This window comes from Amphibalanus amphitrite, unplaced genomic scaffold (genome assembly GCF_019059575.1).
Source record: "Amphibalanus amphitrite isolate SeventyFive unplaced genomic scaffold, NRLGWU_Aamphi_draft 000221F_arrow, whole genome shotgun sequence".
Classification (NCBI taxonomy): domain Eukaryota; kingdom Metazoa; phylum Arthropoda; class Thecostraca; order Balanomorpha; family Balanidae; genus Amphibalanus; species Amphibalanus amphitrite.
This window is the reverse complement of record NW_024881716.1, coordinates 229,566-254,932: the sequence shown is the minus strand read 5'-3', so window position 1 is coordinate 254,932 and position 25,367 is coordinate 229,566. Positions and strand designations below refer to the sequence as shown.

The following is a 25,367-nucleotide window of genomic DNA, read 5'->3' as shown; positions in this document are numbered from 1 at the left end:
GCTGCGGAGTCGACAGATTTTCGGTGACTCCGACTCCGACTCCGGCTCGGGTTTCTAAAATCGACTCCGACTCCGACTCCGACTCCGGTCACAACTGTCGACTCCGACCGACTCCGACTCCGACTCCGACTCCGACTCCGACTCCGACTCCGACTCCGACTCCGACTCCGCAGCCCTGGATGCGTGGATGAGCAAGCCTGTGAGGTCACCAGTACACTAGCGACTTTAACCCTCGCCGGACCTATTGGTTTTCTACATACGCGACGGCCGAGGGGGGGGGGCGGGTACGACCCCCCCCTCGCCGTTTCGCCCCTGGTGGAGCTAGCGCGTCGCGGAAAAAACGAGCGTGTGCGCCGTTACGAGACGCAGAGATTGGTACCCGATTTTAAGATCCTAGGTCAACCGGTGACCTCTGAGGTCAGGTCAAGTGCCCCAAGGTACGGTTCAGTTTTTGGTGAATAACTTCGCAAAAAACGGCCGCAGAGCGCCGATTTTGGCAGCATCGTGTTCGTCTCGCTCAGGCGCGTCGAATGATATACTTTTTGTCCGGGTCAGGTCAACTTGGGGTGTTGACCTCAGGTCAAGGTCAGGTCAGCACCCCCAGGTCACGAAGTTGGTCGAAAGAGGTCATGTCGCATATCATTCGATTCGGCAGGTCGTCCTGAGTCCATTGGTGGCTTTCCCGACTCGCTAGCTCAATTTGATCAAGAGTTATTGACGAAAAACTAATATGACCTTGATGACGTCATAAATGACGTCACGCAAGGTCAACATTGCAAAAGTGACGCATCTAACCTTGCAAGGAGTGCATCAAATCACGATTCTGTGTGCTTGAGATAGTTGGAGATCGTTCCCGGCGCCAGAATAGCAGTTTTCATTTTTCCCCATTGACTTATAATGGTGAGGTCACGAAAATGACCTGACCTCATATGACCTTTAGGAAAAATCCGAGATATACAAGTTGTGGGACTCATAATGGATACTAGATCCTGCAAGTTTCATTTCCCTGTGACATCTCCTCTGGCAGTGAGGGCGTTGCGAAGTTGCGACATCTGAAGACCGTGCAGAGGTTCACTTATGACGTCATAGGTCAGTGACCTGACCTGACCCAAAAATGCGGTTGGTGTCAAAAGATGCGGCTTGGATCAAAGGTCAGGTATGCCAAGTTTCAGCTCTCTATCGCCAGCGTGTTCGGAGCTATCGCGAAAAAACCCTATGGGGGGGGCGGCACCCGCCCCCCCCCCCCCTCGGCCGGCGAGGGTTAACCCTCACCCGCACATGGGGGGGAGGGGTTGCCACCCCCAGGTAGTTTTTCTGTTCTGCACTGACCATTTTTAACCCTCGCCCGCACATGGGGAGGGGGTTGCCACCCCCCTCAGGTAGTTTTTCTGCTCTGCACTCAACATTTTTAGAGCTAGAAGCCTGATTTTTCGTATAGCTGCTCCTCTATCCTTTCTTGATGTCCACTAAAAATTTCAAGTTTCTGTGTTTTTTTTTGTTTGTTTCGGAGGTATGACTTTGTTCTCCAGGTCATGTCATGACCCAAATGACAAATACCTACCTAATATCTTGCGCTGACTATGGGTCTTGTGAGCTTTTGACACCTTGATTTCGGCCTTTTTTGCCACTCTTACCTCCCACCTATCATGGAACATGTTGTTCGACGATGTACAGATGTCAACGTCAGGGTCAAGGTCAACCTAGGTCATCTAAATCATTGCGTCTTAGGCAAGCTGAATTTACTTTTCGTGAAGTTTCTTTGACTGTATTTTTGGTAAAGCCTTCTCATTTCATGATCTCATGTAATATGGACACATAAACAATCGATGTACACATCAGTATACACACAGACACACACAGACATAGAAACACATATCACTGACCTTGACATAACTTGACCTGACATGACCTCAGCAGCAAAAACCTGATCGGATAATGTGACAAAGAGGTTCTAGCTGGCTTGGCACCACAAAACGGCATCGTCATAGGTATATGATGAGCAGCGCACTTGATATCTAACGTTGACCCAAAACAGCAACATTTTTTAGTATGACCTGACCTGGAAGGTCAATGACTGACCTGAGAAGGTAACACTGGGTATCATTGGATTCGTCTCTTCCCAAAGAATCTTTCTGGTCTTCACCGCGAAGCTCTCCAACAGGAACGAAATGGCGGGGGGTTGGCATCCCTTCCCCCCCCCCCCCATGTGCGTTCTGGGATGGGAAAATGGCATGTGCGGGCGAGGGTTAAAGCTAGAAGCCTAATTTTTCGTATAGCTGCTCCTTATTCCCTTCTCAGCGTCCTCTGAAAGTGTCAGGTTTCTGTGGTTTTTGGTTTATGAGATATGACCTTTTTTTTAGGTCGTGTCATGACCCTAATGGCCAAAACTTAACCCGCGCACCGACGGGGGGGGCGGATATCCGCCCCCCCTGAGGTTTTTCGCGGATAGCGGGAAAACCGCGGCGCGTAGCGCCGCGAAATTTGGTATGACTATTCTCTCATCAATTTTACACATGGTGTGCAAGTTTGAACCTCCTAACTTTTAAGGTCAGGTCACCAGGTCACTTTGAATGACCCAACCTCAAGTCACTTTTTTGCAACTTTGTCACCGTGCCAGAGCTACAGTAGATGTCGGAGGCCTTTGAAAGTCGCAGGATGTTATTAGGTCATTAGTAGCTACAATTTGTATATCTCGGAATTTTGATGTCGGTGACCTAAGGTCAGGTCAATTTCGCGACTTCCCCATTATAAGTCAATGGGGGAAAAATCAACTCCCTGTTTTTACCACTAAAACGGGTCGGAATGGCCCCATATACCATACATGACTTCACATACGATCAACCTTCACTACCTTGAGGTCTGTTTTGCTGTTGGGCAGCTGTAAGGTCATGTGACGTCATCAAAGGTCACCAAAGGTTTTTTGCCAATAACTCCTTACAGGAACAAGATACAGCCGCGCGGATGGTCTCATTGTGTTCAGCTCGTCAAGACGCATCGAATGATATACATGATGACCTCGAGGTCACGTGACCTGAGGTCAACCTTTGACCTTGACCTTTCGAGGTCAACATATATATCATTCGATGCGGATTGACGAGAGGATCACGATGATGCCCTTAGTTTGTTCCTATCTTGACTACTTCGAAAGTTATTCGAGAAAAACCCTCTCCATATCTAGCGCCGCCATTTTGACTTTTTCGACCCCTGTGACGTCATCTTTGACCTGACCTGAAAATGACCTTTGTAAAAATTGTAGACCTTGTCCGTGCGTATCCGATGCCGTTTACCGCTTGTCGCTATCTTGCTTCGTTCTCGAGATCTCAGGGGGGGGCGGTCATCCGCCCCCCCCCCCCCCGTCGGTACTAAGTTGGCGCAGACCCCCGTCGGTGCGCGGGTTAATATCTTGCGTTAGCTATGGTCTTGTGAGCTTTTGACACCTTGATTTCTGTATGTTTTTGCTAGTCTTACCTCCCACCTATCATGGAACATGCTATTCGAAGTTGTGCAGATGTCAGGGTCAGGGTCAAGGTCAACCTAGTTCATCAAAAAACATTGCATTTTAGGCTTGCTAAATTTACTTTTCGTGAAAGTTTTTCGACTGAATTTTTGGTAAAAGCTTCTCAGATCATGATCTCATGTAATTGGGACACACAAACCAATCGGTGCACACATCAGTATACACACAGACACACACAGACATACAAACTCATATCGTTGACAATGACCTAGCTTGACCTGAAATGACCACAGCCGGTAAAAACCTAGACGTTCCCCATGTGCGTTTTAGGATGGGAAAATGGCATGTGCCGGGCGAGGGTTAACCCGCGCGGGGCTGGGGGAGGTAAATTTTACCCTCCTCGCGAATTTTTGCAATATCTCAAAAACGGCGGCGCGCAGCGCCGCCAAACTTTTAGTACCTTTTCTTACATCAATTTGACACGTTCTCTGAAAATTTGAGCAAAATCCGTCGGAAAATGTTTGAGAAATTGACGTTTTAGTGACGTCATGTTCGCCATTTTCGCCTCAAAAACGACAAAATTTCAAACGCCGCTAATATCTTCATTTTTAAAGGAATCAAGACGTAACAAAAAAGGTTATACGTAATACTATTTTGTCTATCAAATGGTTATCTCGGTTTTTGAAAATTTTGGATTTTGGCCCAAATTTTTTTTTCAAAAAACTGACTTTTTTGGGAAAATTATTATAAAATCCAAAATTTTGAGTGTATCGAAAAAAACGGAATATATGTCAGAGAAGTGGTCTATGTGCACCTCTATACCAATTTTTAGAAGAATCTATTCAAAAATGTGGGAGTTATTCAAAATTTTATGACGTAACGACACACAAAAATTTTGAAAAATGATTTTTTTTTTTAGTTCTAGACCTCGTACGGAAACAAAAATAGCACCATTCGATTCGCCGTGAAAAACTGCATCAGATAGACACCTTTTTAGGCCTTAACAACCAACTTCAAAATTTGACCTCACTTGACCTGACCTTGACCTGACTTCGACCTGAAATTCATCCAGAGGTGGTCCATATCACTTATTGAGTGTGCCTATTGAATTCTATGAGTAAAATGACCCATAAAACATGTGTCGCACATGCCCTTTTCTATATTTTGTTTTTGGCGACCTGACCTGACCTGACCTTGACCTTGACCTCTGAATGATATTGTATGCAAGGAATATTGTCTTGGTAGCCTAAGAACACGTTTTGGGCAATCAGTCTCAGTCCATGACTCCATTCTTCGGCAACTACGGTGCAAGGCCGATACTGTAGACACTTGCAATTTGTACCCTTGACCTGACCTTGACCTTGACCTCAAACTTTAAATTAAGTACATGTTTTTAGTTGTTCGTGATAAGATCTTTCGATTGGCGTTTGAATTTTCCAAATCGGACCATTAGTTCGGGAGATAACAGGGGGGGGGGTAAAATTTACCCTCCCCCAGCCCCGCGCGTTCGGCTGGAGACCCCAGCCCCGCGCGGGTTAAAGTCGGGTACCATTATCTTCCTCTTTTGAACAGATACATGTCAACTAGGGGTCAAACGTGATGGTGAGTCATAGGTACCTCGGCTCACTTACCGTCGAAGGATGCTCAAAGTGATGAACCGGCAAGGTTAATGGCCATAAAGAAATGGGAAATTCTCAAATCTGACCTCATTGATAATTTTATACATAGGGTAGCCTGGGGCAAGACGCCCCAGATAATTTATTTTGCTACATAACTTTTGTCCCACATCACCTGGAAGGCCAAATTTGTGCTCAATGCGTTATTTGGACATTTTACTTTAAATTCCACACCTCAAATTCATTAACTTATGATCGGACTCCTAGCTAGGAAGTGATTTGTGAAGCAACTGCAAATGGGGCATTTTGCCCCAACCCCAGGGCAAAACGCCCCACGGCCTGGGGCAAGAAGCCCCATACTCTAGATTAAAGATTAAACATGCTAGTTGACTTAAATCTTATATGAGAGGTCTGTTAGACCTTGGGAAGCACGGCACTGAAGTTAGCTTCTTCCATCCTATCAGGTGTTCAGCTATGACACTATTGTATGAGCAGGTTTTTTACCTGCCTCATAAGGCCAAATAATAAATTATTGCAATGGAAATGTTAACAAAATACTTCCTTTGCCATCCAGTTGCTGAGAAAAGTAGATATAAATGCATAGACACTTACTGTTAGCCAGCTACCGAACATTAGGAAGTGGGTAGTCCGAACAACACATGAGGTAAAACGCCCCATGGGGCGTTTTGCCCCGCGACCTACTGGGGCGTTTTACCCCATCACGTAGTTCGGTCAGAGAACACCGCCTTGCACTCCAGCAAGGCATAATTTAACACGAACCAACCCGGCATTATAAGCGTTAGACAAAGTTGTTCAAAATACATAAAAGTCGTTAACCTGATGTGGACCATAAAAGAACGCCATGATGCATAAGCTGACAACAAAACATAAAAATCACCCCAAAAACACATCTTTGGCTATATCTCCCTAAAGAGTCATCACAATTTATTTCCAGTCTGCTCATATAATGATCATATAGTGCACGTGTTATAGAAGAGATGATGTTTCTCCAGAACCTTGCCAGTTCCGAGAAACATCGGTGAGGCGTTTTACCTCGGCGGGGCGACTTGCCCCGGTCTACCCTACATGTTTGACTCTGCAGCGGTCTCTTTTACCTTGCACATTTATTTACTCATCGAATGGAGGATATGAGGACTGTGATACACTGGTCTATCAGGATTCATTTCTGATAAAAAAAACTGTCGATTGAATGACTTTGTCTCTTGAGACGTAATGACCAGGCACTTCAGGACAATCTACTCCGCTGGTATCGGAGCCGGTCACCCGATGTCAATATCGGTTCGGGGCCCTCCATCGCGCCGCCCCTCCCCGCTGGCCGGGGAGACGTCCTCCGCGCGTACTCGGGCGTCTGGCCTGGCGTCACTCGTCAGTGTGCCACCGGCGCAGGTCCCGTCAGCACCGTTCCAGCGGCCTCCCGCAGACAGAGCGACCAGCGGCGAGCCAGCGCACACCGGTGAGAACGCTGCTCGTCTGCAGGCATATAGTGCGGAATTGAAACGGGCACTGGCACCGTTCTGGTTCCGTCGTTTCCATCCTCAGGATACTGAAATCCTTCTCCTCGACGCCGCAACCCCCACTCCGGGCTGGAGAGGCACCTTTATCTCATGCGGGGTGGTCCCTTGGAGCGGCACCGCTGCTCCCGAGGGAGCGCACCCCGTAGCAGGGGGCAGAGAGTGCTGGGGAGGGGGGGGGCTGGTCGGCCTGTCCATTTGGACGGGCTCAGCCCCGGTGACTCTCTGGCGTGTCTGCCCAGACCAAAGTCTCCCCCTAATTCCTGCATCCTTCAGGCTCTGAAATGGTCTTGTCAGGTCGAAAGGGCCTAACCCAACAAAACAAAACAAAAACGGGCACTTTGCTATATATGACATTTGGTAGCATTTTAATGATAAAGCGGTTAGCGATTGTATGAATGTACGCCGTATATCCGTAATCCGAGTCAATGAAACGATCCCGGGAAACGTCACTTTACTACGGACTGAAATGCGCAAAAATGCCGTTATGTTCAATGCTTCAAGCCGGACTATAAATTGCAATGTTGCTTTATATAAGCACCTTTTGAGAAAGGTAGGTACCCAGTCAGGAATCAAAATAAATTACATGAAAGAAATGCAGCCAAAGAAACTATTAAAAACACATTGTTTCAATTCACATGAACGATGAGCTGCTGACATTGCCATTGCTGCCAAGCTCTCGGAAAATCAAATAATACAATTCAGCTTACATGCACATGGATTGGAATTTGGAAACCAAATACCGGGTAGACAAGTTGGCCAGCCATCCGAGTATTTTTGTTTAAGGCCGACCTGAGCTGGGATACCCTAATTGCCAAACGGCACTCATATTTCCACTGTACGATATGCTGGCAAGCCGTGTACAGCTGAGCCCACACAACCGACTGATGTGGCCTATTGCATAATACTTGGGAATATAAAAGACAACATTGCGCTTCTTTTAGGGCTAGGTATCTGGCAGACTTTGTAGATCACCACCAGTTCGAGAAGTAAATCTTAAACAAATTGTAGGTGCCGGTTTTTCTCCTGATTAAATTCTTCGCTTCGGTATATGTACAGTCCACAGCAGAAGTAATGTGGGGTTTCAGTCATGGGTATGTTCTGCTTCTGAAGCTTAGGAACGATTAGCCAGACTACAATGAAACTTTGAATGTAGCTTATATGTATCGTCACCCTTGCAACTGCAACTTTAGCTATTGACATCTTCTTTTTGATCACTCTGCATTAAACAATCGCCAGTCAAAGCCAACCGTTGAGATTGGTAAAACCCTACATTACTTTAGCGGTGGGCTGTACTTAGGTAATGGGGTGTAATACAAGTACCAAAAAACTGTATATAAGTAAAAGAGAGGATCATTCTAAGTAACCGCTAACCCGCGCCCCACTGGGGGGGGGGCTATTCATAGCCCCCCTCCCGTTTTTCTGCAATAACTTCCAAACCCCTTGACGTATCGACGCCAAACTTTTAGTACCTTCGGCTGCATCAATTTGACACCTTGTGTCAAAATATGAACTTCGTAGCTACCATATGTCGGCCGGAAATGACGTCAGAGTGACGTCATGTTCGGCCGATTTCGACGCAAAACATTGAACCACGGCAATCGCTCCCAAGAACTCAGTTTTGAAGCTAGATCCAATTTCTTTGCATGAGAGGACTCACAATAGACTGTGCTATCAAACTGATATCTCGGATTTTCGAAATTTTGAAAATTTTGAAAATTTGATATAATAAAACTCAAAGTTTATATTTTTACATTGTTTTCAATTTTTTTATTTTTCGAAAAAAACCGGAAATATGTGATAGAACGCATTATTATGACCAACTCTAGCAAATTTCGGCTAAATATCTTCAAAAATGGCCAAGTTATACGCATTATTGCAAAAAATCACAATTATTATTTTTTTCAAATCAATTTTCAGCACGTATTTGACATCGTACGCCAATATAAATAGCACCATCGTGTTTCTGAGCTTAAACTACATCCAATAGACACCTTTTTTGTTGAAAAATTTTAACTTCAAAATTTGACCTTTTTTTACCTGAAAGTGATCTGACCTAAGCTAAATTCGACTCAAAATGACCTCGAATGACACAGACGACATCAAATTCGAAATCTTTGGCCTAAATGGACCATAAAACATGTGTCACGTGACCGAAGCATGATATAATATTTTCATGACCTCTGATGACCTGACCTTGACCTGAAAATCAAAGTACAAGTTTGGTACCCTTAGGGTATCTAGAGCATCTGTTCACGAGTGTGTGAACCAAAAATGAGCCTGATCTGACTCGTAAGACGGCGGCCAGAGCCCAAAACGTGAACAAGCCAAAATGCTAATAATTTTTACTTTGACCTGACCTGTGACGTCATCGGTGACCTCGAGGTCAATGAAATTATGTTTCGTTCGACAGTTTTTCCGGGGCTATCAGACGCCGTTTGAATTTTGACGATCGGCCCAGTAGTTTCGGAGTTAGGAGGGGGGGCTATGAAGACCCCCCCCCCCCAGCAGGGCGTGTTATACGCAGACCCCAGTGGGGCGCGGGCTAAGCGAGAGAGTAGAAGACAAGTAAACATCATTGGCTCAGCTGTGATAGAAGCCTATCTGGAAGTTATACGTTGTTGGATATTTCATTGGCGCACCTTTCTCACCCCCCCCCCCCCCAACTCCTCCTCACCACACCTCCTATCCTATCCAGCTCCCCACCGCGGGTGGTTGGTGGGCAGTGGGTATACCTGGGCTGGACCATCTCCGCTGGACGGTCGTCAAGTTACATGTAAGTGAATCCTAATCTATAATCTAAGATTCGGAATCAGGTGAGCCCCTACGATTTGGACCAAACCTGGTCAGTGGATAGTACGTAACGTCCTGATTACGATGAACCAAAATCTAAGCTCGGCCCGCCATATTTACGAAGTTACGGATGTTTGAATTTCAAGGTCATTCGGGAGAGCCCCTACGATTTCCGTCAAAATTTGTGTACGGACACTCTAGATGCTCCTCATTACGAATATCACAAAATTTAAGCTCGGCCCGCCATATTTACGAAGTTACGGAGGTTTGAATTTCAAGGTCATTTGGGTGAGCCCCTGCGATTTCCGTCAAAATTGGTATACGGACATATTACATCCTCCTCATTACAAATATCATAAAAGTTAAGCTCGGCCCGCCATATTTTTCAAATTACGGAGACACAAAGTTACGGAATTTCAAGGTCATTCGGAGAGCCCCTCCAATTTTTGTCAAAATTTGTATGCGGACACATTACATGCTCCTCATTACGAATATCGTAAAAGCTAAGCTCGGCCCGCACTATTTCAAAAGTTAATGAAGTTTGAAACTCACTGAAATTCAAACCTCAGTAACTTTAAAAATAGTGCGGGCCGAGCCTAATTTTTATGATATTCGTAATGAGGAGCATGTAGTGTGTCCGCATACAAATTTTGACGAAAATCGGAGGGGCTCTCCGAATGACCTTGAAATTCCGTAACTTTGTGACTCCGTAACTTGAAAAATATGGCGGGCCGAGATTAACTTTTATGATATTTGAAATGAGGAGGATGTAATATGTCCGTGTACCAATTTTGACGGAAATCGCAGGGGCTCACCCAAATGACCTTGAAATTCAAACCACCGTAACCTCGTAAATATGGCGGGCCGAGCTTAAATTTTGTGATATTCGTAATGAGGAGCATCTAGAGTGTCCGTACACAAATTTTGACGGAAATCGTAGGGGCTCTCCCGAATGACCTTGAAATTCAAACATCCGTTACTTCGTAAATATGGCGGGCCGAGCTTAGATTTTGGGTGCATCATAATCAGGACGTTACGTACTATCCACTGACCAAGTTTGGTTCAAATCGTAGGGGCTCACCGGATTCCGAATCTTAGATTATAGATTAGGATTCACTTACATCTAACTTGACGACCGTCTCCGCTGGGGCTGCAGAAATCCATAGAGATGGAGCTAGTCACCGGTCCGACACTGCAGCTCATCGCGCACATATGGGGATTAACGCCAGCTTACCGCGCTGACGGTCTGACATGTGTGCGGGTGGTTCTACTTGGAAATCGACTTACCACCAGCGCTCCGACGTAACTGAGAAATGTGCAATTGTGTATAGTGGTTATGTCAGATGTGACGTGTTTTTTTTTCAGCAAAGGCATTGTGGGTCGCAGACGTTTAGCAGAGGACGGGGAGCACCATCCCTATTTCGTGGAGAGGAAAACTATTAGCGAGAAACGACTGTTCGAAGCTCGTGAGGAGGTCTGTCTATTTAGCGCCGGTCGTTTTTTATTAGGTCAAAAATAACATAGGCAGATGTCGTCAAAGGTAAAATTATTTTGATTTCACTATAATGACAAACAATACTTCACAAACGGCGGCGTAGCTCGTAAAATAAAAGAGAAATTGGAAAAATACGTAAAAGCAATCGTTGAGTGAGCTGTTGAATGACCTCTCAAATTAAACTAGATGTAACGCTTTATTCCAAGGAGGTCATAGAAGGGCATACTGATTTATTTTAGTCACATTCTATCTATAGTCGAGTGAGTCCGCGCTGCAGATAGGTAGGTACTTACCTTGATGGCCGTCAGATGTGTATTCGTGTGTTCCGCTCGCAGAGAGCCCCCCGCACTGCTCGGACCGTCGAGCCGCCGGAGCCGCCGCCATCGGTGCCTGGGTCAGCCGCAGCCCGCCGATCATGGAGCAGTCCGAGATCGGGGTCAGCCGCAGCGCGCCGGTCATGGAGCAGTCCGAGATCGGCCACCTGCGAGACGTCTGGCAGCTCGTCGAGCCCGACAAGGTCAACCACGGCGTGGAAATCCTCATCAGGTCAGTGGCGGCCGGAATGAGAGCATCGGGTTATCTTTTACATAGTTAACCATCCTGTATAGATAAATACAATGACCCTCCAAACACTAAAGCAGCACATACAGTTGCACATATTTTCACATTCCAAGTAGCTAGCACAATCAAAGGTCTGTTTCCATTAGTTAAAGCGTTATTTGTTGGAATTATGTTTTTTCTAAAAGTAATTCGTTGCAGAGAGATTAAATCATTCACATTATTCCAGTTCCTAATGAGTCGTTTTCGCCCGTTGTTGGGGCGAAAATGACTCATTAGGAACTGGACGCCCGTTTGGCGTTAAAACGCCCGTTAAATGGCGATTACTGATCATCGATGCAAGTTCAGGCATAATGTACATTGTACATACTTATCCTATGTACATCTACATACCTACTACGTAGTATGTAAATGAGGCGTCCTCCCAATAGTTCTAGTAGATAGCTAAAATTGTGCATACTAGTGAGCCTGACTTGCTATTGTTAGACGGTGGTATTTATGATGCGATTGATTGTAAGTGAATAAAACGTGTAAATGAAGACACGAGGTGTTCGTCAAAGTTGCATTTAGTTTATTGAACCCACCACCAACGTTACAAAATCGACTAAGCCCGAATTGCCGACCAAAGGCTGAACTGGCGGTGCTCAGGCACGCGGAATTTCACTCCGTCATAATAAATGCGGAAATGATGACGTGGAAAAATATTTTTTGGATAGAAGCTCAACAAAGCGATTCCTAGACACAATGCATTATTTTTATTGGCTTCATCTAGCTCTGTCGATTCAGAGACCACAGCGGGGTGGATGAATGAGAGGTATTTCGTCAGCCGGCGCTCTTTATATAGCAGCCGCGCGGTACATCGGCCTGAGATATTGTCCGGTAGGCCCCTGCAGCGGTGACCTCAGAGTCCGCGCCGGCGATGGATCAGAGCGGCGCGCCGGCACGTTCAGAGGCGCTAATGCGTGGTGACGTCGGCCGGCGGCCGGCGGCGCCTCCTTGTTCTTCGAGATCGCCAAGGACGGGCCGGAAGGGGGCGGCGCCCGCCCTGACCCGGCCGCCGCGCCGGTCCAATGTGCGATCACTTCCGCCGGTACTGTCACCAAGACCTGCGAACGCCCAGTCACTTGGTAGGGAGTCGGGCGGCCGCGATGACTCGGCATGTGTCGGCCGCAGCCGTTCGGAAAACTGGGGCGGCGCTGCCACTGCACGAGCGTCCTGACAAAGTTCATATTCATCATTAGATGGAAAAATTTAACTGGTTAGGGCGGGACGGATTATGTCCCGTTTAGTTTGCACGGTAATCCGCATGGCAACCCAAAAGTGAAATTCATGTGGGTGAGCTAACGCCGTTAGTAATCGCGGACCGCGGCCCGCCCCGCATGACATAGTCAGGCGCCCGCGGTCCTTTCCATAGCATCCCCAAAGGGCGATGATGGCCCAGCTGAGGCTGAAAGGGAACTGTCAAAATCAGAAAGCATGCAATGGTCCAACTCCTTTCCTTGCGCTGTGTAAAGGACGTAACACTAGAATCTGACTCTAGAGTGGTCATGGTCCCCATGGGTTGCGGTGGCTGTCAGTACCAAAAGGTGTGTCCCCTGCAGCCGCTGACACCTCGTGGAATGGGATCCGGTGGAGCCGTCTCACCTGGAGCGCCGCAGCCAGGGTCGCAAGGGAAGCGCGGCCCAGGGTGGGGCCGTGTGACAGGCCGGGTCAGGCCTGGGCAGTCAGCTCGGGGTCAGGGAAGAGCGCGGCCGGGTTCAGGGAGCAGTGTGGGCAGGACGGTGTGTGACAGGCCGTGGCCCTGTGCCCAAACTAACCCGCGGCGTAAATCTCCCGCCGTCTCCCGCTGCCATCTCTGCACCTTTCACTGACACGGCGGGACGCCGAACACACTTTGTGCTGACGGCTGACAGCCCACGGGGGGTTGAGGGTACCCGGGGGCGGGGGGGGGGCTGACGGTCCACTGTGAGTGGAGGACAAGGATGCCTTTAGATGTAGGATATGCATTTCCCCTTTTTCTGAGGCCGATGACTGTTGTATTCTGAAGAAACATGTCGTATGATGAAAACGTCAACAAGACACCGGTTCCTGCAAATGCCGTCATGGTTAAATAGTCGTAAATTATACGAGCCGTGACCAAACCTTATTCTTGTTACATGCTGCTGACTCGTGTTACGTGGTCTGCCGTCTGCTAAGGAAACTGGCCTCTCAGCTCCAGGAGCGTTAACCCTATTCCTGGCGGGGGGGGCTCAGGAGCCCCCCTGAGGTTTTTTGGGTATTTCTCCCAAACGCTTTGAGCTAGGAAGCTCAAATTTTCTGACTTTTCCTAAAAGGCTTTTACGCAACATTTCTGAAAATTGTGAGTTGATCTGACCTCAGGTCAGGTCACCAGAGGCGGTTTGGTGACCCTACCTCAGAAAAGTTTGCAATCATGCCAGAGCTAGAGTTTTTGACCGATCAATTTCTTCTCTTCAGGCTTTAGTTAGGGTACCAGTATGTGCAATTTGTATATCTCAGAATTTTCATATCTGTGACCTGAGGTCAGGCCAGACTCGTGACCTTTACATTGCAAGCCTATGGGAAAATATTGAAACGCCTCCTGCTTCGTGTAAACGAGTCAAAACCACCCAATTCTTTCAGTATTATGGAAGATTATCTCATCGGTGATGATCCTGGTGCCGCTAATTGACAGGGGCACGGGCAAAGGTCATCTGAGGTCATGTGACGTCATAAGTCGTTTTTCTGTCAATAAATCACGACATTATGGTGCTAAAGACTTGTAAGTGGTACCACACTGCTCGCCTGGTCAAGGCGCGTCGTTTGGTATGCAGCATGACCATACCCCACAACCTCATTGATGAATGACCTGACCTTGACCTCAGGTCAAATTTCAAATTGACCTGTGAAGGTCATCACATACTTATTTCGCATCGCCTCGGCGAGAGCAACAAAAAATGTATTGGTTTTATGTCTCTATGTTTCTTAGTTTAAAAGTTATATAGTTAACTAATTCCAAAACATTTTATCGTTGATGACCTCTGGTGACCTCAATATTGACCTGACCTGAAAGTGTTTTATGTAAAAGTTGTAGATCTTTAAACGACCTATCAAACGCCGTTCGCCGTTTGTCGCTGCGATGTGTAGTTTTTGAGATCTGAAGGGGGGCCGAATCGGCCCCCCCCCCCCACGCCAGTTTCTTGTCCCGGCGGAGCCCTCCAGGAATAGGGTTAATCCGTTCCCTCTGAGATACGAGGACATGCAATGCTATGATTATTCCGATTGACGGGAGCATTATCCTGCTCAGCTTCCGTTTTATGTCTGATCAACTCAAAATCCATTCAACAGGCCTCAGATCGGAGTCCAGAACGTCTTAAATTGAACGATCCTTAGATGGTCACTTTAAACGGCGTTAAGATTACGACTTACAGAATGTGATCAGCTTCTCTTCTTTAAACATTGTCTTCAAAAGATCTACAGGGTGTTTCACAATTAACCCTCGCCCCGTTGGGGGGGGCCATTTTGGCCCCCCCCCCTGTGGTTTTTCCTGAATAGCAAGAAAACAGCGGCGCGCAGCGCCGCCAAATTTTCAGTACCTTCCCGGGCATCAATTTGACACCTTCACACCAAATTTCAAGTCTTAGGTCACCTTAGGTCAGGAGTTATTGAGGTCAAACTAAGGTCATGTTCGAGCGAAAATGAGCAAAAAAACATGCGATCTTGAAACGCTCACCAAATCTACAGTTATCAATCAATGTCAAAGTTCTTTATATGGTCTAGTAGACAAAAAACGGCGCTACAAAACTGCTATCTCGGATTTTCAAAATTTTGGGTTTTTGACCCCAAAAAATTCAAAAAATTGTTTTTTTTAGAAAAACTAAAAAAAAAATCCAAAATTTTTTTTCAGAATTTCGAAAAAATGGAATATATGTGATGGTCCCTGCGCTCTTCTATATACATACCAAATTTCAGATCGATATCTCGTTTTTTGGCCAAGTTATAGCGAAAAAACTGTTCAAAAATGATGACGTCAAATTTTTGAACTCAATTTTTAGCGATTCTAGACCACGTACGGCAAAACAAAGACCACCATTGAACTCCCCGTGACGAGCTGCATCGATTCGATACCCATTTTATGCAAAAATATTAACTTTGAAATTTGACCTAATTTGACCTGACTTTGACCTGACCTTGACCTGACCTTGACCAAAACGTGACCTAAGCTGGCCCCAAAGGCTGCCTGACCCACATAATCGCATTTGTCATGTAAAATGGGCCATAAAACATGTATCACACGACACTTTCATATTGTGACCCCCCAGTGACCTGACCTCTGTGACCTGACCTGGTATCAGTGACCTCAAATAGCAAAATATGTGTTTGAATAACATTTCCCCATCGATGATTTTCAAGGAAATGCATTTTACCCGATTTTACAACGCATTTCTTGAAATGCCTGTAAACGGTGAAAATTGGACCTTTGACCTGACCTGTGACGTCATCGGTTTGACCTGGGTCAATAAAATTGGGTCACAGGGTAGTACCCTGATGGGGCTATCCAGCACCGTTTGCCGCTTGTCGCTAAGTTGCGTGGTTCTCGAGATCTTAGGGGGGGGCCAAAATGGCCCCCCCCAACGGGGCGCGTTGCTCGGCAGAGCCCAACGGGGCGCAGGTTAACGTTACAAGATCAATGCTCAATATCTCTGGGCATAATGACTTTATTTCCGCCAAAATTGCACCATATGCACCCAAAACCACAGAGACCAACATCCTTAAGTCCTACTCGAAGTGGCCGCCTCCAGCCTTCACAGCGGCAGCCAACCGTCTCCTGAAGTCACGGACTGCGGCACGCACAAACGCGTCGGGGATCTTCTGCCAGGCGCTGATCAGAGATTGCTTGAGATCGTCGATCTTCTTGTGCGGTTTGGAGCAGGCTTCCTTCTCGAGCACGGACCACATCGTGTAATCCATCGGATTCAGATCTGGGGATGATGGGGGCCACTGGTCCTTGGTGATGAAGCCTGGGCAGTTGTCTTCGCACCACTGTTGGGTGACGCGCGCGGTGTGGCTTGTTGCGCCGTCCTGCTGAAAAGTCCAGCCCTTGTCTCCGTACGTCTTCTTGGCCCACGGCTTCGGCGTCTGTTCAAGGATGGTCTCGATGTAGGTTTCTTTGTTGATTTTTACGCCCTCGGGCACAAAAACCAACGGCGACTTGCCGGCCTGGCTGACGGCCGCCCAGACCATCACTGAAGCGGGTTTCTGAGTCCGGAAGACTCGGAAGTCCGGAAGACCCGGAAGGTCTGTGCCCCCTGGCGACCGACAGCTGTTGCGGAGTTTCATGCACTAGTGCCCCCGATCCGCATCGCGGCGGGCCGCAGGGGGGCACGCGTTAATCCACCCACACATCCCAGCCGCCAGGTCGGCTCGCCGGCCGGCACGCAAGTCACCTTTCTGACACGAGGTAGGAAATGACGTCATTGCCATTGAAGCCTGTGCGTTGAAGACTTGAAATTCATACAGGAGGTCGTAATAGATACCTGTTGACTACACCACGCAGCCATGTACAGCCGTCTTCAAACAGGTCCGCGAGCAACAAGCTTATCACACAGGCTCTAATCCTGATATTCGAGATAATCGCAGACTCTGACCTCATTTGGATCAGTCTTTCATCTGCTACACCCATTATCTGTCCAAAGGGCATTCAAAATGCAATTAACCAGGACCAGAATTATGTGCTCTTTCCAATGGTGTATTGTGTTTTCAGAAAAACCACCTTTAAGTGCACCAAAATGGAGTGGGAACTCTTGTAACGGTAATTAAGAAACACCCTGTAGCTGCTTTATGAAGTGACAAAACAGAAATGCACAAGCCATGCAATAGCAGCTAATGGTTTTAATATAGCAATCGTTCAACTGTTTTTGTTTATAAATTTGCTTTGCTAGGCGCCGCTTCCATGCAGCGTTCCACCCCACGTCCGCCTCCTCTGCAGGCTGTTCGACCGTTTCCCGGAGACCAAGGCGAAGTTCAAGCGTCTGAACACGAGCAGTGCCGAGGCGATGCGCCAGTCGGCGCGGGTGCGCGCGCACGCCGGCCGCGTGCTCGTCTCGCTGGGCTCGGTGATCGCCAGCCTGGAGGACGCCGAAATGGTGGACGAGACCATCTTCCTGCTGGGGGATAGTCACAACCGGCGCGGCGTCACACCCGACGACTTCCAGGTCAGATGCCCGAACGGTTGGAACTTCATATAGGTATGTACAGTGGATCTATTTAAGATCTCCAGAGCCACCACGTGGCGCTACGGTCGGGGTAGGGCGAGTCCAAATCCCGAGGGAAGTGAGGTCACCGGTCATTGTGGGGGAAGGAGGGAGGGGGAGTGACGCGGTATCACGGCGCATGTGGCGTGCGTAGCGCCGGGAGTGGGCCGCCCAGGGCCGCCCGCCACTGCGCCGAGGCTGAGGGGAGGGGATGACGGTTGCGGGTGCGTTCACTCCGGTATGGTGGTATCCTGTTCATGTGGAGCCGGCAAGAATGCGACTGAAGGGGATCATTATCTCAAACAAACGGCCAAGCCAGAGGCAGCGCCAGTTCCAGCCAAAATGTTGAACAATGATAATTGAAATCTAGGACGTATTCATAGCATCCAACTATTCAGTCGATAGTTCTATGATGTTTTTCATGATGCATGATGAGGCTTTTCTAAACTGTTATTTGAGTTACATATTTTTCATTTGGCACGTTCAGTTTTGGCGGGGTTTATCGGGTCGAAAAGAATCAGAAAAGAAAAAAGAGTTGAAATGGCTCCAGACAAATTACCAAAAATATTTCCTTAAAAAAAATGGATCTTAGCTAAACATTTATAACCCATAGTTATGACTTTTGGAGAGGATATTGGGGAAAGATATTGGGGAAAGATGTCATCGTGCTTTTCTGTGTTGCAGTAGAAGGAAAGGTTTGGTTCGTGTCTAGATAAAACCAGACCCGGGAGTGGGGCTCGAACTCACGACATCGCATTCAGCTCACAGGTTACCCAACCTCAACGCTACGAGCACCTATCGCCGGCCTGCGCAGCCTGCTCAGTGTTTCGGCTAAAGTTCGACCAAAGTGTCTGACATCTGTCAATGTCACGAGGCGAAAGAAACCCCAAGGTAAATGTCCGTCCCGGTAGCTCGGTCGGTAGAGCGTTGGACTCCATGTACCATGTGGTGAGAGCGCACGTCCCGATTGCAAAAGTCCGGGTTCGAAACGCGACGTGTGCTTGACGTTTTTAAGCCTCCTGACGGGTATGGTTGTTATTGGTGGCAGGCCGCTGCCAGGCGAAGTCAGTGAGGGGACCGGCCGTGCGCGGCTATGTGCGCACGTTGCAAATTTGGACTCTAAATTCTGCCATAGACCAGGAATTGCTTACCCGGAGGGTAGAGGGCAGGTTCAACGCAACAAGCTCAGCTTAGCGGGGACTCTGTCCTTGTGATTCCTTTCATTCAGAAGGTCTGGGCCAAATTTATACTAAAAAAGGAGGAGCCGAACCAGGTTGGGCCGGGTTGAACCCGGTTGGACCGGTGTCTTACACGTTATCATGGTCAGACAAAACAGAGGCTAATATCGGGTCAAATATGTTTGTTGACTGATATAAGGTATTGCTTTTTAGCTTACACGCATAATAACTTTTAGCTTCTTTAACTCGAGACTTCATGCACAAAAATGTGGCATTCGTCCACTTTTCCTCATCTTCTCTTAGCGACTTGATTTGACATTAAAGGCCCATCTTACCAGCAAAAAAAAAAATCACCTGCTGATAATTATTTGCCCAAGGGCGCTCTACGCAAGAAACGCCAGCCGGTCAAAAAAAAAAACTGGCGAACTATACGATCTTTCTAGTGCTTGAATTACATTCAATGAAAATTTCATGAGACATAAATAATCTTAATCCTTACAGCTACTGGGCGCTCGGAGCATTCGCTAGCATTCCATTGCCAGCTGCATTTATACCAACATCTCATTTGCATTTCTTTGGGTTCATCATAGTTGACAGTAGATGAAGCGGCCACAGCAAACCCATGCCTCATTATCCTTTCCTTCCAAGCAGCCAAGCTAACCGGCCGCTCGGCCCACCACCGCGATATGGAACAACGCTGGAGTGCGCCATTTGCCTGCGGCAGTGCCCCACCGCGCCGGGGCTGTTTGACAGGTCACCCGTACCGTGACCTCGCCACCCGCCACCCCCCCCCCGCCCATTTCCCCATAGGGCCCAGCTCGGTAGTGACCTCTCCTTGAATTTCACATGGACTCGACTGAGGCTCAACGCCATCTAGTTTCGTCTGGAGATCCTTACTAGATCCACTGTACATAGAACGTCTCTTATTGCTATTTTTTGGTTTATTAACCAACCGTGGACGACGAAGCATTCAGAACACATAGGTCTGATATAGGTATCGTTAAATCGTTTATCAGAAAATAACAAGTCGACTAACCTTGTTTCAGAAATTTACTCTGGTGATGCTGGATTATCTTTCTGAAACATTAGGCGACGCCTATCCTGAGGAGGCCGCGGCGGCTTACAAGAAACTCATGGATATCTTCAACACGAAGATGGGTCAACATTTGAACAAGTGAGTAGTTACCTGCTAAGACCCCATCACTGTAAAAGGCACCGCTCTGCTGCGACACGAAGAAAAATAACGGTGCTGATCACATGATGTTTAGTCAGCACACCTTTGTGGTTTGGCTCACGGCTTTTCCTTTTTGGAGGGCTTTTGTGTTGGTATGATTACGAAGCGAGCGAAGCGAGCGGAGTCTTTCCTTAGATTAACGGAAATTTCTGAGCATGAGCGGCCGGCCGGCCGGCCGGCCGGCCGTGGTCACGATTTTGCGACGCTTACGAGTATATCTCAGCAACCACTTGACCGATTTACACGCGGTAATTTTTGTAGGGTAGCTTCATTCCTTCTACCAAGTATTGGACTATTCCCGATGCATGTGGGTGACCCCTTATGCACGTGCCACGTGCAAAACGAAGAGGTGTCACTTTTGTAATTGTTGCAATATCTCGTTAACTACTTGGCCGATTGCGCTGAAAGTTGGCATGTAGGTAGGCACCCACTAGGCAATGCATATCCATGTGCCAGAGTTGGAGTGCTGCTGCACTGGCGCACGTGCAGGGGTCGATTCCAGATCTCGAGAACGGCTGGAGCGATGACGCTCAAATTTGGCACATGGTTAGGGACCGGTTAGTAGGGTGCCGTGCAGAAGTCAGTTGGAACCCATTTTGCACGTGCGCACGTGCAGGGTGCCGCTTCCAGATCTCGAGAACGGCTGGGCCGATCGTGCTCAAATTTGGCACATCGCTAGAGACCGGTTAGTAGGGTGCCGTGCACAAGTCAGCTGGAGGTACGGTACCCCTTCGAAATTTCGCACGTGCAAGGTTCACCCTCTCGCTCGCTCTGTTAGTCGCCCCAAAAGGCGTTATACTGGTTTGTAAATTGTGTATGATTATAGGTAATGGCTTTATAATTTATCCGTTTTGTATCGGCATACTGAATGGCGCGGACCTGCAGCCTATGTGTATAGTTATGTATTGTGTATGGGTGGATATGGTTGAATATGTGCGTATCTTTTCGACAGTCATGCGAAATGTGTCACTGTGTAATGTGTATAGGTATCACTCTGTCCACCTTCTGTCAGAAGACGAGCGATGCGGGCCTGCTGGGTAGGTATGTGTACTGTGTAGGTACCTATGTGGTGTATATTGTGCATGGGTATGCCTGACTGGCTGTCCGTCTCGTGTCGGCAGACTGAGTGACGCGGACCTGCAGGCGATCCGCTCCGTCTGGACCCTGGTCGAGCCCGACAAAGTGCAGCATGGAGTCGAAGTGCTCATCAGGTGAGCTCAGTTTACGTCACTGCTAGGTCAGTGGTAATATTAGTAACCTTTTGCATATAACTTAAGTAAGCTAAAAACAAATCCAAAGTTTATTTTCGGTGCTGGACCTTCTTCAGTGTTTTTTTTTTGTCATTCCACTGAAGAAGGTCCAGCACCGAAAATATATTTTGGATTTGTTTTTAGCTTACTTTAGTTATGAGCAAAAGGTTAGGGTAACTGTAGGGAAAACGCACCCCTGGGTTAAACGCCTTCCCTAAAAAAATCGTATTTCTTATCGACGGATAGGTGTTTTATCCTGTCTTTCAGAACAGTCAGCTGCTTGTTTACGCAGGTCTCTATTTCCGGTTCTGCGTCATGAGGAGCAGCGTGGGTAGGTGCTGATGTTGGTTTTGGGTGTTGTTTATGTTGTTTTTACAGAAGATTCCTAATATTTTGATGCCCTCTTTATATCACAAAACTTGCTATTGTGCACATCACTCAAAACTGCGTTTTATTGTCATTCTGTTGAATGTATTATGCTGCGGCGTTAGTGGCGCGTTTTTTGTCAATATTTTGTTGACCGGAAATGGAGTGGATGGGGAAAGACGCCTACTCGATGCATGGGGCAAGACGCCCCCAGTTTTCTGAAAGGGGGGCGTTTTGCACGGTGGTGAGAGTGCAGGGTAGCGCCCTGTAGGTCGGGGCCGAAAAGGCCTCTCCCTGTCCTTTTTTGCTGATATATCCTAAACGACTGCAGATATCGTCACCAAACTTTCAGGACTCCTCCGGGCATCCATTTTACACATTGCAACACAATTTTATTCCAAAGGCTATGATAGGTTGACCACAAATGACGTCAGAATGAAGTCAAGTTCTGCCATGTTCATCATTTTCTATTGATGGATGGGGTGGGGCGCTTTGCACATGGGTGTGGGCGTATTACCCAGGGTATGGGGCAAAACGCCCTTTTGTAAGGGTATGCGAAAACCTTTTTTGGGGGGTTAAATACCACACGCAGGTGTCTTTTCTTGGTCTCAAAGCGTAGTAAAAAGAATGAGCTACATAATGGTGCCCAAAGGTTTAAGTAATCTGTGTTGGGTTGAGTGTCAGAAGGTTTCGCGCTTAAGGGGGGCGTTTTTGACCTATTCACCCCACTATTCCATCTGATTTCCATTCTGTGTATGTGTATGTAAGGCACCCTCATATTTCTTATGAATGAATGAATGAATGAATGAATGAATGAATGAATGAATGAATGAATGAATGAATGAATGAATGCATGAATGAATACATGCATGAATGAATGAATGAATGAATGAATGAATGAATGAATGAATGAATGAATGAATGAATGAATGATAGAATGAACGAATGCATGAATGAATGAACGAATGAACGAATGAATGAATGAATGAATGAATGAATGAATGAATGAATGAATGAATGAATGAATAGACTGGATCCATCCAACATCTTATTGGCTTATTACGCAATCATTTGGCTTCAGCGGCAGCCGTTTGGCTCATTACGCATCCCTTTGGCTTTGGCTTTTGCTCATTTTTCATCCCGTTTTCCCATTGCGCAGCCCATTGGCTCCGTCGGCAGCTCTCTGGCTTATTACACAGCCCTTTGGCTCCGTCGGCAGCCTGGTGACGCCGGCGGCAGTGTGTTGGCGGCGCGGAGGACGGGGTGGCGGCCGTCTCTCAGACGCCACTCGGCGGTGTGCGTTGGTGCTCATGAGCCGTTTGTTCTGAGGGTGGGCCGCCCACTGTCCGTATCGGCACTGGCCGGCCGAGCGCGCCGCGCCGCAGCCCAATCTCGCAGATCTGAGGCGCCGACAGCGGTGACGCCACGCCAGATAAACCGCCGGGCCGGCCGGGCGGCGCACGGCTGTCGGCCGCCACTGGGCTCCTCCCCAGACGGCCGAGCTATGATCGATGGTGCCCGCCCTTCCGGCCGCCGCAGTGACTTGCACCCTCCGCCCCGCCGAACAGCCGCGCACCACGACTTTTCTCATGGCCCAATGAGTGAGCGGAGGGGTGTCAGGGTGGCCCTGGGCGCCAGGGACACTCCCTCCCGGGCCAAACGTGATGCCATTACATTTTCCGACTGGTCATGCGACTTGGAGTTTCTGTTCAGTATAAATAAAACGCTAGCGTGGCAAGCGTAGTTACCCGTGCTCTGCAGCGCCTCTTTAGGACGCTTTATCCCCATGCACGATGTACAGTCTTGTTCTTCTTTTGAATGTGTCGTCTCGACGTGCTCATCAATCGTCAATTGAATCTGCTCATCAATTGTCAAAAAAAACTCATCAATTGAAAGATTAACATACGTAATGGCTGAATGTATTTCTCTGCAGGCTGTTCGACCGTTTCCCGGAGACCAAGGCGAAGTTCAAGCGTCTGAACACGAGCAGTGCCGAGGCGATGCGCCAGTCGGCGCGGGTGCGCGCGCACGCCGGCCGCGTGCTCGTCTCGCTGGGCTCGGTGATCGCCAGCCTGGAGGACGCCGAAATGGTGGACGAGACCATCTTCCTGCTGGGGGACAGTCACAACCGGCGCGGCGTCACGCCCGACGACTTCCAGGTGAGCCCCGCCGTGTCGGTCCGCGCCGCCTACCGACCGTCGGCAGCGAGCTCACATTACAGAAGGAGAGCGGCCAACCAAAATACCGCTCACATCAATTCTTTTGAAGAAAAAAACTGTTGTAGATTACAACAAAATAATGCTAAATAAAACTGAATACACAAAGCCTATGTCGCTAAAGAATAGGCTGATTTTTTTGTCCTTGCGAAAATAACACTGGGCCCATGAAATCCATGCGTTTACTTCCAGCTGTCTCGTAATTCAAGACGGCGCCGCGACGCGTTCCCCCCACCGTCGCCACTTATTAGCTAACAAAGCCGACAAATTGATGGATCTGTACACAAGGTCATATGTCATTATGACAAATAACGTCTTTCACACATTCGTAGAGCCCAAGAACTACTGCGCTACACACATCACCCCAACAGAATGAGTGCAGCCGATGTCATTTCCGCATAAATGCTGCACAATTTCGTTGCGCATTGTACAGAGTGAGAATCCGTCAAATGTGCCATTACATTCCGGTAGGCTGTGTAAGTTAACAGTGTCTTCGTCTGTTTCTGCAGAAATTCACCGTCGTCTTCCTGGACTACCTGACGGAGACTCTGGGAGACTCTCTGACGCCTAACGCCGCCGCCGCCTACCGCAAGCTGATGGACTCCTTCAACAGCAAGATAGGGGAGCACCTGGACAGCTAGCCGGTGCCGGCCAGCCGCCCGGCTGCTCCGCCGCTAGCTCCCAGTGGTGTCTGGGCCGCGGGCCGCTGCAGTGCTCGGCGCCGCTCCGTCATAGTGCACTGTTAATAGATTGCGGTGCTCGGGGGTACGCCGCATACCTGAAGGAACACCTGTTACTGCAGCAGTTTTTACACAGCTTTATCGACCACTGCTAGTGTGTGGAACGTATTGAGAAGTATTCAAGGGGCGAACGTTGAGAGAGAACCCAAGGTCTTGCATTGTTACTCAATGAACAACTTCCATGTTTACTAACAACTTATGAATGAATGCATTTCAATGACTTTAAATAAAATAACTTCGATACGAGACGACGCATTTTATTTCCAATCCTTTGAGAGCTCAGTGGTGGCTAGTTGTGGGATCGCTGAACGGCCAGTCAATTTTCACCGAGTTCTAACGTCACCAAATCATACACTAGAGCAGCCTGGGGTCTGGAGTCCCGCAATGGACCCCACACTAGAGCAGAACAGTAGTCCGGCTGTCACTGTATGTAAGGCACTGGACCACACGAGCCGCCCTGGGGTCTGCCAGTTACCATGTATGGCACCGAACCGTAGAAGAGTAGCTTTCGGGCCTGGTGGTCCCTAAATAATATCAGACAATGCGACTGATTCGTGTGACGATCCTCCAGAGTAATTAACTATTAATCTCATCCACTGATCTAGCAGCGTTCAATAGACCGAGTGACCGAGACCGAGACCGAGAGACCGAGTCCAATAGACCCGACCCGAACGGCGCTGT

The 25,367-nt window shown here is 48.0% G+C and overlaps 1 protein-coding gene across 3 annotated transcripts; it reads left to right on the top strand.

Moving 5' to 3' along the window:
* The first annotated feature begins 6,300 nt into the window (after positions 1-6,300).
* LOC122385517 lies at positions 6,301-24,932 on the top strand. Of its 3 annotated transcripts, none has more exons than XM_043373854.1 (8): positions 6,301-6,547; positions 11,229-11,300; positions 11,343-11,439; positions 17,438-17,663; positions 19,927-20,054; positions 21,236-21,325; positions 23,664-23,889; positions 24,456-24,932. In XM_043373854.1, the coding sequence occupies exons 1-8, from the start codon at positions 6,307-6,309 to the stop codon at positions 24,585-24,587; spliced, it is 1,212 nt and encodes a 403-aa protein (XP_043229789.1). In that variant the 5' UTR covers positions 6,301-6,306; the 3' UTR covers positions 24,588-24,932. The 3 variants fall into 3 exon arrangements, with proteins under 3 accessions (XP_043229789.1, XP_043229788.1, XP_043229791.1); XM_043373856.1 differs by adding an exon at positions 10,764-10,872 and having other exon boundaries at positions 6,431-6,547; positions 11,229-11,439; XM_043373853.1 differs by having other exon boundaries at positions 11,229-11,439.
* The last annotated feature ends 435 nt before the right edge of the window (positions 24,933-25,367 follow it).